Source organism: Notechis scutatus, chromosome 1 (genome assembly GCF_049901735.1).
Source record: "Notechis scutatus isolate UNSWTSFEM ecotype Mainland chromosome 1, rNotScu1.2, whole genome shotgun sequence".
NCBI classification, from domain to species: Eukaryota; Metazoa; Chordata; class Lepidosauria; order Squamata; family Elapidae; genus Notechis; species Notechis scutatus.
In genome coordinates, this window is record NC_142009.1 from 239,488,031 (window position 1) to 239,507,966 (window position 19,936).

The 19,936-nt window shown below is 37.5% G+C and overlaps 1 protein-coding gene and 1 long non-coding RNA gene across 2 annotated transcripts; one reads left to right on the forward strand and one right to left on the reverse strand.

The window, feature by feature from the left end:
- The first annotated feature begins 943 nt into the window (after window positions 1–943).
- On the forward strand, window positions 944–13,593 carry TNNI2 (troponin I2, fast skeletal type). Its single transcript, XM_087950826.1, has 7 exons — window positions 944–1,047; window positions 2,551–2,589; window positions 6,433–6,474; window positions 8,171–8,299; window positions 10,328–10,417; window positions 11,409–11,585; window positions 13,205–13,593. The coding sequence occupies exons 4-7, from the start codon at window positions 8,177–8,179 to the stop codon at window positions 13,295–13,297; spliced, it is 483 nt and encodes a 160-aa protein (XP_087806952.1). The 5' UTR covers window positions 944–1,047; window positions 2,551–2,589; window positions 6,433–6,474; window positions 8,171–8,176; the 3' UTR covers window positions 13,298–13,593.
- LOC148133287 (uncharacterized) lies at window positions 9,675–19,602 on the reverse strand. The gene is made up of 2 exons (XR_015746637.1): window positions 19,494–19,602; window positions 9,675–9,791 (listed from the first exon to the last, which is right to left on the reverse strand). It is a non-coding gene; the product is annotated as an uncharacterized LOC148133287 (long non-coding RNA).
- Between the last annotated feature and the right edge of the window lie 334 nt (window positions 19,603–19,936).

A 19,936-nucleotide genomic window follows, 5' to 3' on the forward strand; every position in this document is an offset into this window, starting at 1 on the left:
TTTGGGAGCGATGCAAAAGTTTATGTATCCATCTGAAGTTATTTATTTATTTATTTATTCATGTATTCATGTATGTATGTATGTATGTATGTATGTATTATTTATTTATTTGTTTATTTATTTATTTATTTATTTATTTATTATTTATTTATTTATTTCCTGCCTAGGAAGTATGATGGGTAAATTGATCAGGACGCTGGGTTGACAAGCAGCAAGCCCGTGTTCGAGACCCAAGGGCAGGGTGAGCTCCTGTCCTTTGCTCCAGTTCCTGGCGGGGACATGAAAGGAGTTTGAAGTACTTCCTCTGAACCATTTTTGAAGTGCACAGCCCTAACAAACCACCCCCATTCACTTCAACTGAGAAGTCAGGAAGTCAGAATTCAGCAGTAATTCTGCAGTAAACACGCTAAGTACTATATTGCCCCTTAAAACTGTACATGGTAATATTAATATAGATATATGCTGGAGGTTACTTAAAGCATATTTCATGAAGAACTGATCACACAAACAGCCATGTAAGGGTCTCTGAACAGTGAAATGGACAGCATATAAATTCAATAAATAAAAACTAAAAATAAATATTAGTGTTCAGCCTAATCTACCTCTGTCTTCTTAAGGAAGGATGTGTACAACTTAGATAAATCATTACCGTAGTTAGCATGCACAACCAATGCAAAATTCAGTGTGTGTATCTTTTCATCCCTCTGATTCACCAGATTAATTTTCCCTACATAATGCCTAAAATCAATAACTGGTAAAGATCCCTACTTCTCTTTAGAGGATTGCCTGATAGAGTAGGGTGCCTGATTTCTCCAAGGTTCCTTCGGGGTTTCCCAACTGACTGCATTAATTGAGGGTGGTGATTTGTATTTCTGGATCCTTGCACACTATTGGTCTGAGGAAGGCTTCATGCCCTTAAAGAGAGATTTTTTTTTGCTGAGCTGTTTAAGAAACCCATTTATACCTCCTGAGGAAGCCGGCTACTTGTGGCTTGCCAGTCGAACCTGCCCTCCCACCAGCGCTCTCTGTATTTCTTCTTGGGACTTGGTGAGCCCTTTGCATGTCTCTTACTCATCTCTCTTTACCTTTAAGGGAGTAAAAGGAAAGAATAGAAGTGCTCTGGTGCTTAGATTAACAGTGTGTGCTTGGCTGAATGATAGGATCTAAAAGTGAGCATTGAATCAAAAAGCTACTCCCCATCATCTGCCAGGAAGTCCCATTTCTCCCCTAACCCCTACTTTTAACCTACACATTTTCATTTGACATTCTCCCCACTATGTTTCTTGTTGCTCTCACTCCATTCAAGAATGCCAGTCCGGTCTGTGGCACTTCGGAAGGGAAATGCTGACATATTTCTCTTCTGTTCTAACTCTCATACATTAAGGGAGAAAGTTGAAAAAAATATAAATTTGCATGCTGGCTAAATTTACCTGGTTGTTGTTGTTGTTGTTGTTTTTTTTCATCATCCAGCCTTGTCAGATGAGGAAGCTTGGACAAAAAAAAAAAGCAATTTTTGCTTTGCCAAAAGAAGTTTTGGGGCAGAAAGAAACAGAATTGATGATCTGTTCAAGAAGCAGTTTGAGGCTGCAGGCAGCAAACACTAAAACTGCTTGTTCAAAGGGAGCCAGGAAGTTATCACACTTCACATTTGCTGGTAAAAAATAAATTAGAAGGGAGAAATTGTTTTTCATTTCAGGGAGGCCAAGCTGTGCTGCTTTCCCAAGCTGTGGGCTGACATTTTTTGTCAAAGTTATTGTCGCTCATACTTCGGGCTCCTGTCGTTGCCACAGTGACTCCCTCACAACTTGTGTGGCTGGGCTTGGAAAAGGCTACAATCCAAGGAGACAGCTGCAGTTCCTTACATGCCATTTTTAGAAGCACTTTCTTCTCAGTAATGTGATAGGTCCCTCACATTTTTAAGATAAGATTTCTTTTGGGACGCTTGCCACTGCCTTCTGAATGTCCTTGCTGGGCATCTTTTAATTGCTCATCTTATTCCAACCCGAAAGGACATTGGTGGCGACTGAGGAGGCTAGGATAAAAAAAGGACACAGCAGCTTCACTAATACGTTCATAGGCATTAATAATTATCAACCTGGTATCTTTGAAACACCAGTAATAGTTATGCACTGCACCAGTGAGCACACCATAGTAATCAATATGCAAACATTGACCAAGAATCCTTACAATAAATATGAGATGTTGGACTCAATCTCAAAGCATGTTTTGCGCCCCTCTGTTCAAAAATATCCCCTGCCATAAAAAAAATGCTTGCAGTTGTTCAAGTAGACACTATTTCTAGGGGGAAAAAGGAAAAAAAGCTTGGGAACTTTCTGAAACGCTGGTGGACCATGGTTTTCTCCAGCTATGATTAACAACACATTTGGCTGCTGTCCATAGATGTGGTAACTATTTCTCCACTCAACAGAAGGAGAAGAATGAGGGAGGTAGTATCACCCAATTTGTTTTCTGTTTAAAGCAGTGTCCAATAATAACTATTCTGAAGAATTCAATTTTATTAAAAAGGTTATTCCTTCTGGTTTATTGCAGGGTCTCATCAACAAAACCAAGATGTCTTCAGAGTAAGTTGTTCTTTGTAATACAGATGTTTTTTTGAACTAGAGATTCAAATATTTTAAATTGTCAATTTAAAAAAAGAATGATTTTCTATGCCCCAATCCACCTGAAGTTTAGGCATGTAGAAAATGGTTTTTTGAGTCTTATCTTTAGCTAGAGATGGGAGGTGCATTTGCAGTTATGGGCTTCCTGCACTGAACTTTTTCCTCCGCTTTCTTTGTTCCTTCCTTGTAACCTTTGGAAATAGTTCATTAGTGTTGCCCTTAATGACCCTTGGTTATTTTTTGAATAATGGTACTTATATTTCATTTTCAGACCTTCAAACTAACCATCTTTTTTTCTCCTCCCTCCTTCCCTTTCTTTTTGTGACCATCTTCTCATTCCCAACAGAGAAGAAGTAAGTTTTTTTTAAAATTGATTATTTGGGGAGTCTATATAGAATTAGAATATGATTAACTTGGTAATACCGTTGGCCTACCTAAATTTTTTCTTGGGTAGAAGAAACAATGAATAGTTGATAGTTTTAACAGATTTTCTAGCTTCTTCATCTTTTTCTTATAAATGCCAGTTCAATTCAGTTGTATTATGTTGTTGTTGTTATCTAGTATTAATATTAATATTATTAATTATTAATAATAATTAATAATATTAATGTATTATTATTATAGATTAGTAGATATCCTGTACATACACACACACACGCACACACACACACATATGCACAATGTATACTAATTTATTTAAATCTGGAAAAAGCCAATCCTGCTGGGTTGGGACATTGGTTTATACTGAAACATTCTATTTTTGGTCCAAAGTCTTGCTGAAATGGCATCGCTGATCTCAACATTGCATCACATGTTCTTGGGTGATAAAAGAAACAGAATCCAGGAAAACAATCTATGCAAATGAGGATGAAGAACTACATATGCAAGATGATGTTTGATAGTAGATGAAAAGAGCTGGGTTGTAGATGAGACTGTTCCCAATATGAACATTTGATCTTACTCCCAAAATTAAATAAAGTGCTGCCATTTTGGGGAAGATACTGTCATAGCAAGGGAAGGCCTCCCTCCCATTTCTGATACTAGACTGCATATCCTTTTTGAAAGATCCTGCAAAAGGGAACGTCATTCTCTAATGACTCCTTATTGTTAAGTACAATGAAATCAATATTTTAGGTGTCATTGTATCAAATGGGAAGCAGTTGTTGTCATTCTTTGGAGTGCATACTGCCCTCCAATATCTTGCTCAGAGTAAGGCTCACACACTGGATCCAGGATGGCTTTGCCATTCCTCTATATTCTTGGGGGTGGTGGTGAAGCTTTGGGGTGATCTGAAGAGCTATGAACAAACAAAGCCTTGCTCTGAGGAGCCCCAAAGCAAAACTTTAAGGACTAGAGCAGGCCTGTTCTGCCCTACCATGCAAGAAAGCAGCTGGTGCGCCCCCCTAGGCATGCTTCAGGCAAAGATGGTTTGCTTTAAATCTTTTAATACCTCAGAACGCTGCACTCTCAAGACCCATTGGAAGCAGTGCATGTTGACTGCACAACATGCAGTGAAGGAACAACAGCTGTAAAGCAGGGGAAGAATGATGGGGTAAAGCAGTAAAGCAGGGGAAGAATGATGGGGTCCTTTCTCTTAAAGAGTCTACTTGGACCACTCTACACACTGCGTGGACCAGATAACTTTACAGTTATACAAGTCATCCTGCAAAGCACAGTTTTCCTTATATAATAAAAAGATATTAAAGTAACTTAAAAAGCTTAAATAGACAATACCTCAAGGGTTCCTTCTCTCCTGGCACTCATCATGGCACTATAATAAGGCAATCTGTTTTCTTATAAATCGTGTGGGTAGCCCTGAAGGATTTGCAAAGTTGCTATCTGAAGAGCTATTAAAGGAGGATGTAGGATGAAATCAATTGCCAAGTTCATCTTTCCTTCTTTAAACTTCCATGTCTCTTGTCTTAGTAAGAACTGCCCCCCCACCCACCCACACACAAAAAAACCTATAAGCTTAAATCTGCAGAGGGTTACAGGCCAAACTATAAAGATGCTAGAATATATACAGCCTGCCCCTCCGTGTTATGATTCTACAACTCCTTTTGCTATAACTGGAATCCTGTTTTCCAGAGAAAAATTCTTAACAGCAGAAGAATTTGCTCTATCTCTAATTATATTTGTTCTCTTTATGTAATTGCTTTGTAAATTATTTGAAGAATTCTAGACCAACAACTTTTCTAAGCTCATGTATTACCAGGAGGGATTGAGTTGTTGAAAGGGACATAAAAAGTCATGTTTAGTTATTTTTTCTTCCAAATATTCTCACCTTGAATAGATTATACCAAATAGTAAGATGCATTCAAATATCCAGTTAAAACCAGTAAAGAAAACCAGTATGTTAACACAAACAAGCGAACAGATATTAATACTGCAATGCTTGGCTGCATTGGAAAATGCATTCATAGGAAAAATATAATTTTCACCAAGAGACTGCAGATTGACAGAGTTTCATGGTAGATTCAATTTTTGTGCACATGGTCTTTAGCAATGACTGGAAAAGCCCTATCCTGAGAGTCATAACTCTTGGGTAGAGCACATGTATGCATGCAAAAACATCCTGGGATTCAGTTCTGGACATTTCCTTAAACCATTACTCTCTTTGGACCAAAATGTCAGAAAAATGTTCACTTCCAGAGTAGTGAAATTATACTATAAAACTTAAATACATGATTAGCACAATTTATGGAAAATTATCTCTATTTCTGTATAACATGAAAAATATATGGGTACAAATATGCCAGAATTTATGGAAATTAAATTGGACCTAAATATTTCCTATCTAATGATTCAAACCTTGTCACTTCCTGATGAAATTGGAAAACTCCAATTGAAAACCTAACATTAACTCTGCTAAACTAGCTGGACCAGTGGTCCAGGTTTGCATAAACAAACTCTTTTTGTGTTCCAGGCTGAACATATTACACTGAGATCAAACTGAAGGAGTTCTCAATCTAATAATTCAGACAATACAATACAGTTCTTTTGTTCTGCACCTAATTAATTCTCTTAATGTACAGGGTTTCTTTTTTTTTAAATAGCTTCAGAACTTCCATTCTATTTTGTTTAATCTGATCCGTACTGAATTGGATTATATGTACATAAGAAGAACTGCTACACAATTGGTTTCTGGAACAGCCAACTTAGAACAAACATATAACTACAAATGATAGATTTGATCAAAGTTTACTAAAATTGAACTGAGTCTTTCAGAAGGACAAATGTTGAACTGAGGCTGTGACCTTATCAGATTTCTTAAACATTCTTAACTTGGATAGGAGGCCCTCAAGTGAATGTGCAACAAGCAGCACGTGAAGCTATTCAAAACATGAGTAACTATTCCCATTACACCAAACCATTAGAGACAAAATATATGGTTGCCTAGAGAAGTCAATTTGTAGAAGTTAAAGTTCTTAAGTTAATATAATTTAAGGACACATTTTGACATCTATATTAGCTAATTTGAAAAAAGAGTAGAAATAGGACAATATTAATAGGAATCAAAATTTGACTTTAATATTTCCTGTCTCCAGAGTGTGGGGGGCTATTAATCCAATCTTTTCACCATTTTGAATTATGAAAGGAAGCCCAAGAAAAGAAAATTTTGAATAGCAAATGGCAGGACAAAAGAGAAGTGGGTTTATCATCTACTTCAACTGGATGTTATTCTTGTGACGTTATCTTATGTTTACCTGAAAAGGGTGGTCAAATTTCAAGGAAATATGCATGCAAAAATGTGCTTGTGGAAAAGGTACTGTAAAAACTCAAAGTCTTCTTTTTCCTTTTCCTAATTTAGAAAAAGAAGAGGGCTATCACTGCCCGCCGGCAGCATCTCAAGGTATGTGTATACACACACACACACACACACACACACACACACACACATATATATATATATATATATATATATATATATATATATATATATACATACATACACATACACATACACACACACACAAATATATATATGGTATTCAGCTTTGTTCGGGTATTTTCCCACGTCATTTTAGTAGTGCTTTTAAAGTTGTAGCAACGTTTCGGCAGAATCTCATCTGCCATCATCAGGCTTCTGTATATTTTCCGTGGGAAAATACCCGAACAAAGCTGAATACCAGACATGTAACAAGTATATATATTTGTTTTCTTAAGTTTTTGTGGGTACTTACATGTCTGGTATTCAGCTTTGTTCAGCTTTTAAAGCACAAATATAATGACATGGGAAAATATCCGAACAAAGCTGAATACCATATATATATATATATAGACTGGACTGAACATTTCACACGTATATAGATATCTGCTGTCATTCATTAACAAATAATGTTTCGAGTTTAAGATTTCCGTCCCATTTTCAAGTACAGGAGCTGCCTGTTAGCTGTGACAGTGACAATTCTGACAATACTTTAAATGCAAGTTTAGCCCATTTTCATTTCCCCGCCTTCCCTCCAAATTTAAAAGAAGAGGACACACAAGGAAGAAGTTTTGTTTCCTTACCTTCCATGAACCCCATTTCAACATTTTTCTCTTGAGGTCATTTCTGATATCAAATTAATTTCAGGAGGAAAATGCTCTGGAAAGAATCTACGATCAGTAACCTACTGGTGACTGGAAAAAGCTTCTTGCTTATGGGCAAATTCATTATGTTACTACAATCAGACTTTCATCCCATCTTTCTACATGATCGGGATAGTTCTTTCACTGAACTAAAGGACATTGTGCTTAACCTCTAGTAATGAAGAAAATAATTAATAATCATGAATAATTACACTTTGAATTTTAAACACCTTCTATTGAGACTTGAGTGATTGTGATTTGCTGAAAATCTGCGAATTCATGGTGTAGCCTCAACAGGAATGAACATTCTGGAAATAGGAATGGAGAAATGATGGCCTTCTTATTTTGTTGAACCAGAAATAGCAAACCAGCCAATTTGGCCAGTGCTGATGGCTGTTGGGAGCTGTAGTTTTTGGTAGCATCTGAAAGACCATAGATCTCCCATTTGTGTCCTACGTTTTACTTCTTAGATAAAGGATCAGAGGTAGTATTTGGTAGGTTCTGACCAGTTCTGCAGAACCGGTAGAGGAAATTTTGAGTAGTTCGGAGAACCGGCAAATACCACCTCTGACTGGCCCCACCCCCATCTATTCTCTGACTCCCAAGTCTCACCTGATTGGCTGGGTCTTCTTTTTTTACCCTGCACAGGAGAACAGAGCTAGAAAGCAGGTTAGTGGGGTGGGGAGGGAATGGGATTTTACAATATCCCACCAAGCTACACCTACCAAGCCATGCCATGCCCACCAAGGCATGCCCACAGAACCGGTAGTAAAAATTTTTTGAATCCCACCGCTGTAAAGGACCACTATACTGACTGTTCTGTGCTATTTTCTAAGCCCTGCTCTTTATTTTGATGTTAGCAGAAGTGATTGTTGTTTCAGGAATAACTATATCCCTTATGATGCCTCCTCTTTCTCTCTTCCCTGACAAATACTTCTTCTGCCAATGTAATTTTGCTTCTTCCAATTATCTTCCAGAGTGTTATGCTCCAGATTGCTGCGGGTGAACTCGAAAAAGAAGCTACAGCTAAGGAACATGAAAAAGCCGAATATCTTGCAGAACACTGTCCACCTCTGCACATGCCAAGTTCCATGCAAGAACTGCAGGTAATGAGTTCATCCCTTCTATCTCTTATGTGAGAACAGGAACATTTAACTTCATGTGTAAGGCATTAGTTGATTTGGTGATTTGATCTGACAATTAAGTTTCTTTCCACATTAGATTTTTGAAAACTGTAAAGACCCATCACCCCCAAATATAAATAATTGGCTTATGTGATACTATAGGTCTAGGCCTGACTGTCCGTGGAGAGGAGACAAATGATTATTGCCCAAAGACTTGAAATTCTAGACCTAGAAAACCTTGAATTACGCCGTCTTCGGTCTGATCTAAGTATGGTATATAAAATCATACATTGCAATGACTTACCTGTCAATGAATGCTTCAGCTTCAACCATAACAACACAAGAGCACACAATAGATACAAACTCAAGATTAACCGCACCAAACTTGATTGCAGGAAATACGACTTCAGCAACAGAGTGGTCAATGTCTGGAATACTCTACCTGACTCTGTGGTTTCTTCCCCAAGCCCCCAAAACTTTAACCTTAAGACTGTCTACTATTGACATCACCCTTTCCTAAGAGGTCTGTAGGGGGCGTGCATAAACGCACCAACGTGCCTACCATCCCTGTCCTACTGTTTCTTTTATTTTTCTTATATGTACCCATTTCATGTATTCATAACTATGTATATACTTATACCTATTATCTTATAAGTGATTGACAAATAAAAATGAAAAAATAAATAAAAAGATTAAAACTTATATGCTTGTGTTAGGGGTCAGATAGTATCTCAGGGCAGCATTTATGTGATAAGGTCAATATGCTAATATTGCATTTTGATCCCATTGCAGTTTGCTGAGGAAGCTGCTTACTGTAGGAGAACCAGTGATGAAGAATACTTTGAGCTAAAGATGTACAAAGCCCTTTTTGTCCATGAGCTGCAAACCAAAAACCTAACTCCAAAATATTGGTGGTGTTAGGTCAAAACTAGATTTGAGAAATTAAACTTATATACAGGGCTGTCTGCAGGATGTGATTTAAAAATATGTAACACATAATAATTTGATCCCATCTTTGATCCCAACTTGTGGACACCATTTTTAAAAATCATATCTTCATGGATACCTTTGTTTACATTAACTAGAATTAACATGAATATTCCAGATGTAGATGTAGTGACATATCCAAAGCTTTGGGAGCGGGTTGCTGTTTGAAGTTGTGTGTTCTTATTTTAGACTATATCTCTATTATTGCTTATAGGTTACAGGTACAATTACAGTGAGACATTGGGTTACAGCACTTCATATTTTTATGAATCATTTCCTCCCATTTCTTTCCTTGATTGAGGACTTCTGTTTTTAAAAAGAAGTTATATCCATTTCCCTCCAGTGTCCTGTTGTGTTCAGATCTCATGTGTTTTTTTAAAAATTTATTTATTTATTTATTAGGTGGTATCTGAATCTCAAAGTAATAACAAAGAATTTTTTAAAGACAGCTCCTCCTGCTTCTTCTTCAGCCAAGCAGTTAAATGACCTTGAAAGAAAAAAAAAACCAAAGCAGTGACCACAAAGTAACAGGGAAATCCATCATTTATTAATTGTATTTATGCCTTAATTTTCTTCCTGGGAAGTTCATGCTATGTAAATATATCTGCTTTACACCTAAACATCTTTAGGCACCTAACTGTCTTGACAGTTAACTATGTCACATCATTTCAAAAGACGAATAGTTTAGGCTAAATGTTTATGTACCTGGGCTATACAGACATATACCACATCCCTGAAGACACTGTTGGCTTGGTATACCTTAAGTTTTTCATTGTGATACAGGACCAATTCACTTTATCTCTTTCTTCATAATCATATTATTTCACTTGGCTTATGAAAGGTATTTTTACTTAATTCCAAGAATAAAAAAAATAAAGATGTGGAACAGACTCAGTAATTCTGAAACTGCATATCTAGACATATCATCTATCAAAAACAAGCCTGCAGAAGAAGAATTAGAAAAGTTTTTTTTAAGTAAGTTTAAGCAACATCCTTTAATAATCACTTGGTGTTTCTCAACAGGAATTCTGCAAAAAACTTCATGCTAAGGTAGAGGAAGTTGATGAGGAAAGATATGACACAGAAGTTAAATTACAGAAAACTACCAAAGAGGTAATTATCTTAATTACAGAGCATATGTATGATACAGCATCCATACATATGCTCTATTGATTGGGTAGGCAATTTCTAAGCATTTGTGTCCAAGTGGGTTGAAATTTTCAGCTCATAAAGAAATACAACAAATGTGTATTTTATGAAGACCAGCATGCCGGAAGCTGGCCATGGGGAGTAGGATTGAAAAAAATAAATAAAATAGGTACAATCAAATGGTGCAATTAAAGCCACACCCCTTTTAATGTGTATTATAACACACATAGTATACAAAAGGGGTGAGTCTGATCACATGGATTGGACTACTTGACTTTTTAGATACTTTCCTTTGCTCAAAATAGTGTAGGCATTTGACATCACAGCTAACTTTGAAAAATTGAAGAGGGAAAAAAATAGTGGACTGGTATTGCTAGATAAACTGTATCTTCACTGCTCACATTTTCTGTTTTAGTAAACATTTAAGATGAATATTGTGTACACCTAATAAATGTAAGTGGGATAGGAAAGCACTCAGAATATAGGCATCCACATCAACGGCAAAAAACAAAGTATGGTAGAATTCTAGTTACAAAAAATACACAGAAGCAAAATGGCTAACCCAGAGAAAGAGCCATGAGAAAATAGTCCAAGCCTTTTTATAATATGCAGATTAATTGTGAGCATATTTGAAGAGAATAATTAAATTCCAAGCACAGGATTATAAAGGATATATTTGAGGTTAAGGTGCAAAGTCAGGGGCTCTGCATTTTATTTCAGCTGATGCAGAACTACCTGTGTATGATTTTCTGTAATACTTCTAGCATTATTTTCCATTTGTGTTCACAAGCACTTTCTCTTACAGTTTCAATATACCTACCTTTAGTCAGATTCTTTTCTGACTATGGATTGGATTCCTCAGGCACCTCTTTGTTTACAATTTGATTTTGCCTTCCTTCGCCATTCTTGGCTTTGGTCTCATCATTCAGGTATTTTCATCTCTTTCTGACTGTAGCTTGAAGATTTGAGCCAGAAACTGTTTGACCTGAGGGGCAAATTCAAGAGGCCACCCCTGCGTAGAGTCCGTATGTCTGCTGACGCTATGCTGAGGGCCCTTCTGGGTTCCAAACACAAAGTCTGCATGGATCTTAGAGCTAATCTGAAGCAAGTCAAGAAGGAAGACACTGAAAAGGTACCTAGATAGTTGAAAAGTAGTAGTTTCCATGGCTTGGCTAAATGCCTCTGTCAAGAATTTCACTGCAACTACCAAGTATTTTGATGGCTTGGGTATGTTAAACCTATGCTTAGCCATCTATCATCCTCCATATTTGCCCTTAGTTGTTCAGTCTAATATTTGAGGAAACTGGGTCTGTAATAAAGACAAGGAATCAATGTGATACGGTAGCTGTCTTTCAGTATTTGAGGGCTGTCACAGAGAAAAGGGGGGTGGGTTAACCTATTCTTCAAAGCACCTGAGGGCAGGACAAGTGGATTATGATTAAAGAGAGGTCCAACCTAGAACTAAGGAGAATTTCCCTGACACTTAACTAATCAGTGTGACGGCTTGATTCCAGAAGCTGTGGGTACTCCATCACTGGAGGTTTTCAAGAAAAAACTGGACAGTCATTTGTCCAGAATGGTATAGTGTCTCATGTCATGGGCAGGGGATTGGACTAGAAAACCTCCAAGGTCCCTTTCAACCTTGTTATTCTATGTTCCAATACTGAAGGTGTAAGTTGTATGCTATATTTGGATATGCATGAGATTAGGGAAGTCTTTCAAATCAAGGTCAAAGTAGAATCCTAAGCTGTCTAAGTAAGGCCAATCATACTCCCTAAGTATTTGACAATATTGGACTACCCTGCAAATAAAATGAAATACTTAATACACTAAATGACTTAAAATTTAAAATAGAGGTCATTGTTAATATAATCCTTTTTTTAAAAAAAAATTCAACTCCTCCTCCTGCCTAATTGTCATTTATGGCTTTCTGCTAGAAGAATAATGTTATTAAAATAAGTGAAACACAAATTAAAATTAGATATTAATAATTGTTTTAGGTTCCATCAGAAATGATAGATCCTTCGTTCCAAGAAAGTCTCCCCATGAGTTTTCCAGATTGTACCCAGGAAGCTTGTCATGCAGATTTTTAGAGTGGCAGCAGCCACAAATTGTGTCATAACATATTGAACACAAGGACACTAGATTATAGGTGGACGTAGATGATAGATAGATGACAGATGGATGGATAGATAGATACATAAATAGATATCAAATATTTTTAAAAGACCTCTAATAGTGAAGATTTCAAAAATGGTGTTATAAGAGAACTGGAAGACAAGACATTCAGCTTGCAGCTTAACTCTATAATGAGTGAACTCAACCATTGTGGAATGTAAAGAATAATATATAGTTTAGTGCATTGTATCAACCATAGCAGTTCATTAAACAAACTATGACTTATTAAAGTTTGTAAATGCAGTCAGTGATGGTAAAAATGGGCTTTCTGACTGTAATATATCCAAAATATTATGGAGTTCTCAGCAGGGTAGGCAATTTTAATTTCTTTCCAATTTACTGTCTATTGAACATTTCACTCTTTTGAAATGTGTTGGTAAGCTTCCAGATTTCTTGATGAAAACTTGTGAACCACCACAATAAATATTAGCACACTTGGCAGTCATCTGCGAGTGAACAAAGGGTTTTTCTGTCCAGGGAGACATCATATCAATAAGGCAAGGATTGCCCCCTGCATGAGCCCTATTAAAGGCACTATCCAAGCATAACATTTTATCTCCTGTCTTTCCATAGGAGAAGGACCTGCGTGATGTGGGTGACTGGAGGAAAAACATTGAGGAAAAGTCTGGAATGGAGGGCAGGAAGAAGATGTTTGAAGGAGAGTAATAAGATCTGCTCAACTCTACAATCCAGTTCTAATACCTATCCAAATCTTCTGCAAACCTTTACAGCGCTGAGTTTCGGATGACTTTCCTCATGGCACAGTTGCATTCATAGTGCAGTCCATCATACAGAACCTACCTGCTGCCTGACCCCTTTTTATTTCTGGATACTAGGTCATGAGATCTTTAAATACATATTACAACGAAGGTAGTTGCATGAGCTTCATTAACTCTTGTCATTTGGTAGGATCTGGTGTTGCAATGTGAAGTAAAACTGATGTAAATAAAGCTTTGAAAGTATGGCTGCTATCTTAAGATTTGGGAAATCAAGGCATGAAAGGGCTGTGTGTCACACACGGGCTTTGATTTCCTAATAGGGGAATTGTATATAAATTTCTGATAGATAGAAATTACCTTTGATGTTTAGCAAAGCAACATAAAGAACTCGTCAGGAAATTAACTGTACCGCTGAGAAATATTTCCAAAGCTGAATGCCATCAAGGTTGCTGTTGCGCTCAGATTTATTCTTGGACTAAATCTTCTGGCAAACGATAAAATGTTTCTGAAATATGGAGGATAATTGTAGATGTCAATGGGATGATCATAAAAATGACAGGAATTGTTCATGAATGGGGGAATAGTTTCTCAGATGCATTCACATATTAAAGGAACAATTCTTCTCCTATGGGAAGCAAGTCCACGGGAGTAGACTGAACAAGTGCCAGCACTGAGAATAGTCAGAACAAACTGGCCCCTATTTTGCTCTGGCATTAGGATGATGATTGGTTGCTTCATTTCTCCATTCTTCTGGATCAATTCAAAGGGTTTAACAAGGAACAGCATGACGGGTAATATCCCAATATTTCATTCAGCAATCATCTCTTGGGCAAATTTCCATGGGGTTCAGAGTGTGTATCTTTCAAATATCATTTCTTTCTATCATCTGGATAAAGGGAGATGTGAAGATGCCTGGATAAAGTGAGAAGGCAGAGGTTTTATGGCTAGATGAAGTCTGCACTATGTATATATGTGTATACACACACACATATACAATATATTTTGAGTAGGTTGTATTACTTCTTAAGACAGCAGATCAACCTGGTTTGTCAGGTGATAGCCAACTCTGGACAGGAATAATTTTGCAACAGTCATCCATGCTCTAATAATTTCCCAGCTGGTTTACTGAAGGATGCTTTCTGTGAGCCTTTTCTTGACAACGATTTGAAAATGTAAGAGTACGACTGCTGGAATTCTGGCAAGTATAATCAAATGCATCACCTTTGTAAGAACCTCATTTACTTCTTCTCCCTTGTGACTTCATTTCAAAGTATAAATATTATTTACCCTAAATCCAAAATAGTTTAACATTCAAATACTTCTTCTCATACAGGTTTGTAAGATTGTCACCCAATTGGGTATATCAGAGGTCTTCAAACTTGGCAACTTTAAGACTTGTGGACTTCAACTCTCACAATTCTGAAAGTTGAAGTCCACAAGTCTTGAAGTTGCCAAGTTTGGGGACCCCTTGCCTACATTATCAGAAGGAAATTATTTAAAGACACAGGAGAGGGATGTTGTAAGATCCAAACTATGATTTTGAAAGTCCTCCTTAAAGAAGATTGACTGGCACCTTCAGAGTAATAGTTGTAATTTATCCCAAATACAGTTTGTCTACATTTTAGGCTGTGGAATGGGTTCAATTGCTGTATTGATTACAATAGTATAATTTGCATTACGATAGTCTTGCCTCAATAAAACACATTTCTGAACACAGACCACTTTGCTTTGCCTAGACCAGCAAAGTGGAAAGAGTCCACGTATTAGAGTGGCTCTGATGTAATATTGAAAGCAAAATATGGTTTTATTACATAAGGGTCAATTGAACTGAAGCATCTACTCAGAGCTTTACATGGACTACATCTGACCGCAAACATTATCTAGTCCAACCCTCTGCAATTTGCAGGAAAACTAATTAAACTATCTATGAGAGGCAGTTGTCTAGCTTCTTCTTAAAAAAACTTAAAGAGATGGAGAATGAGCTACAACCTTAATAGAGACTCTTCCACTCCTGTGTAGACCTTAGCTTTAGACTGTTTTCCTTTATATTTAAACAAAACCCAGGTAGCTGCAATTTATACCCATTAAAGCATTTTCTGGTCCTAGTTTTTTGTGGCAATGAAAACAGCTCCTAAACATGTCTTCCTTTTACATATCTGAACCCTAATATATATGTGGTTGGTATGTGGGTAGAGAGAGAATATCTGAATAGCTGAAAGGAGCAGGAAGTTGGGAAAAGAGCAAGAACAGGTCGTTTTATAAAAGATTTTGCAAAATTTTGGGGCACTTGTACATCCCCCAGCACTCAGTCTAAAAGATAAAAAGAAGGGAGGAAGAAAAGAGATGAGAGAGTAGTGAAGAATGAAAATCAGAAAGAGAGATGGAAAAGAGGATGAGGATACATTGCCCGTTTTAACTTTGCTCTTAACTACAGCTAGCATTGGTTCTGCCTAGTGTCCAAATATGGACCTGATAGATTATTCCTGAGAGTCTGCATTTTTTATCAGGAAAAAAAAATCTAATTTTGTTTTATGGGTATATTCTATAATTATAGGCAAAAAGGGGGAAACTATTCAGTAACAAATGCAGCAAAGAGAAATGGTGCACAGGATCAAGAAAGGGACTGAAAAGCAACCCATCATCAGCAATAAAATAATCCAGTGGTTAGTTTTCCTTCTTTTAGATCACTAATTGTTATTATTATTATTATCACTGAAAAAACATAACTGGCAACTTAAATTTATACCCCATTTCTTCTAGAGATCCAATAGTTCCTTTGGAACTCTTTTCTACTTTTTGTTCTCCCATGTGATCATTTTTTACGGGAACTCAATTATCTGTCTGCCATTTCATATGGAGTCAAAGTGGCATTTCTTGTGCACTTGGGAAATATCAGCAGGCTTGAGGAAAATTATATGGGTTAGTCAGGGGAGGCTGTAATGGAAGAGACCAGTTTGGAAGAAGGCACAACTGTGTTGTAGATACAGATGGTAATATTTTCTTGGAGATTTCACTTGCATATCATAAAACCAGATCCAGAACTGCCATGCGGGATCAGCTTTATAATATATGGACAAGCACAGCAGAAAGAACTGGTGATGATTAGTCTCCTGAGATGTTTTCTGCTTAGAAAGAGATAATTTAGTAGGCTGCTGGAAACAAACATTTCCAAATCTGACTACTTCCTTATGCTTCACTGACAGCATTTGAAGAAAACATCCAGATACAGGATAATGAAACAAACCCTTTTCGTGTTTAGGGATATGGAAGAATCAATTATAATGTTCTAAAACTAAAGGGTTCTTTGCCAACTTTTCAAACTTTGAGGACAGGAAATGCATATTTCTGAGGCGTTTACTTATGACTATGTTGACATCTATCCTCTCGTCCTTGAACTGGGAGAAAATACGCTGGCACAAGTTAAACTGCCCCAGTGCCTGAACCTTTTTCTGCCTCAGTACTGAAACAGTGAGTGGAGCTGTCTTTATAGTTTTTAATGCAGGACAATTTAAGTGCAGTGATTGATGGGTTCCCCTGGATGAGTTTCCCATCTCACTCTTTGTCACCAGCTGGTGGAAAATGGTGGTGGAAGGAAGAACAGCCAACAACAACAACAACAGTGTCCTCGGTGTGTGCTTAAGGAGCAATCTAAAAAGCTACCTGAGATGGATAAGGATTGTATTGGAGGCTTTAGCTTCCTTTCAAGTTGCCTAAGTGATAGGTCATTGGTGTGAAGGTTCTCTGTACCAATGGTCTATCACTCAGACCATTTCAGAACACAAGTCTGGTGTTTTTTTTCCTGGAAGAGTATTAAATCTATGCCCCAAAATAGCCCAGCTGACAAGTTTGGTGGAGGGGGGCGGGATGCAGCATGAAGGTTCCTGGTTCATTAGACAAAACTCCCTTTATTTCATCTGACACCCCTTCTTTACTCCATCAACTGGTTAGCTAGGCTATTTAGAGGTATAGATTTAATGATCTTCCAGAAGGGTGGTAGACCCTTGTTCAAAAATAACTAGCCTGGCAGATCACTGGAATGATGGAGGAGTAGCAAGGAGAATTTAAGGGCTCCTTCTGTGTCACCCCATCTCACTGTGTTTGGGACCTTCATGTGGGCTAAAAAAAGGGAAACAGATGGAACTCTTTCCATTTTCCCCACAGCTTCCATATCTCCTAAGCTGGTAAGTAGGCAAAATGGCATAGAAGGAGGCCAAAATGGCACCTCCCTACCCAAAATAATACAAACAGCAGACAGCACAACTGCTGCTGGCAAAAACAGCAGGCATGTGTAATACACTCATTTTGGATAGAATCAGCAATGCAGAGCTGGGAGAACCTGACTTCCTTCCCTGATTTAAAAATATCAACTCTTTGTGAAGCACAGGACTAACACAGAGGTGGCATTCAGCAAGTTCTGACCAGTTCTGGGGAACTGGTAGCAGAAATTTTGAGTAGTTCGGAGAACCAGCAAATACCACCTCTGACTGGCCCCGCTCCCATCTGTTCTCTGCCTCCCGAGTCTCAGCTGATCAGCTGGGTCTTCTTTGGTTGCCCTGCACAGGATAATGGAGCTTGAAAGCAGGTTAGTGGGATGGGGAGGGAATGGGACTTTGCAGTAACCTTCCCCTGCCATGCCCACCAAGCCACACCACCAAGCCACGCCACACTGACCAAGCCACGCCCACAGAACCAGTAGTAAAAAAAATTGAATCCCACCACTGACTGGACCCACAAATATAAAAAAAGCACCAAGCCCATGTTAAAGCTGAACAAGCACCAGTCCAGGCAGTGTCTGATCTCTATCATATCCCAAACCAAAGTGGCCCTAGAAGGCAATATCAGTCACTGGAGAGAAGACAGCTGTCTAAAGTGGCTTATAGAAGTGACTGTGTCATCAACAACATCATCAACAAAATGTCATTGATTGTGCATGTAGCAAGGCTTGTGTCAGTTGAAGAAGGAAAATACTTTTACAATGGAATAGCTGAAGATGAATTTACGCTGCCTACATGGTCAGCAGGGGATGAACACAAAAGCAATATCAGCAGACAGGATCATTAAAAATGGCTACCAGAGTATTTACATACCACAACAAGTTCAAGGTTGACTCAGCCTTCCATCCTTCCAAGGTCAATAAAATGAGGACCCAGACTGTTGGGGGTGATATGCTGACTCTGTAAACCACTTAGAGGGGGCTGTTATTTATTTACACATGGCACATGTTAGCCAGGGATCACTGAAGTGGCTGGCTGCCTCTGTGAAAGGAATTTTTTCAGGCGGTGTTAGCTTTACCCGTGGGATGCCTGAATCCCAGTAGGCATTCAGAGGAGGCTCCTTTTTTGTCCCTATGGGGTTTATTTGCTCACGGGAATCGAATCGCCGAGCTGCTGACCTCAGAGGTGCACAAGCCTAGCGTCTTACCACATGAGCCATCACGGCTCCTCCAAGAGGGCTGTAAAGCACTGTGAAGCGGTATATAAGTCTAAGTGCTATTGTTATAATTAGGAGGATGCAGAGATGAGTCTTTGATGGTGTGAAGATTAATGTGGTGTGGAGCTTTACTTTGCAACTTCTCAAGTTTATTTCCTCTGCAAATAGTACTTCTGTTTTTCTTTTTAAAAATAATACTATTAAATTACAATTAATACAAAGTACAATACAAAGTAAAAAAAAATAATGAAAAGAAAAAAGTGCAAAAAATAAAATATAGAAGGAAAAAAATAGAAAAGAAAGAAAAATAAAAGTGTAATAAATAAAAAGAAAAGAAATATATAAAGAAATTACTTCTCCCTTCGCCACAAGTGCAAACAATTTTAGTAACTTATCACATTCTCCTAAAATATAACAAATGATCTCTTCCAGAAGTGGTATTTAGCAGGTTCTGACCAGCTCTGGAGAACCGGTAGCAGAAATTTTGAGTAGTTTGGAAAACCAGCAAATACCACCTCTGATTGGAGATTTTACAGTATCCTTCCCTGCCACGCCCACCAAGCCATGCCCACAGAACCAGTAGTAAAAAAATTTGAATCCCACTACTGATCTCTTCTCATATCCCATCACTTATCTGTAAACATATCCTTAAAGCCTCATCATTCAGTCCTGATCAGAAACAGGCCATTAAGGGTTACCAGAGAAAACCTTACCTTTTATTTATTCTTGATCTTTAGTTCCTTCATATAATGTCCTGAAACTTGATTTCTTTTCATATTTTTTTCTTTTGTTTTTTTCACAAAATTCTTCAAAACTTTAGTAAGACTCTTTTGTAAATCCAAAGAAGGAAAGTTATCTAGATTATTCTTTGGGTCTATTATTTGAATATTCCTTTTAAATACAATATTTAGACATCATCCAGTTTCATGTATATATCCAGTGCAGCATCTTTTTCCATATCATTCTCATAATCTGTCATTTTAAAATCTACTTTTAAATCTACTTTCAGATTAATCTCAGTCTTGTCCAGTAAAATGAGTTCCTCTTCCACATCTTTTAAACAGAGTTTGTCTATAGAGTCTGTCCATTTGTCTTAAAATTAAGTTCTGGGTCCATTGATCTAAAATATCCTCCAAAATGTCTAATGTTAAAATAT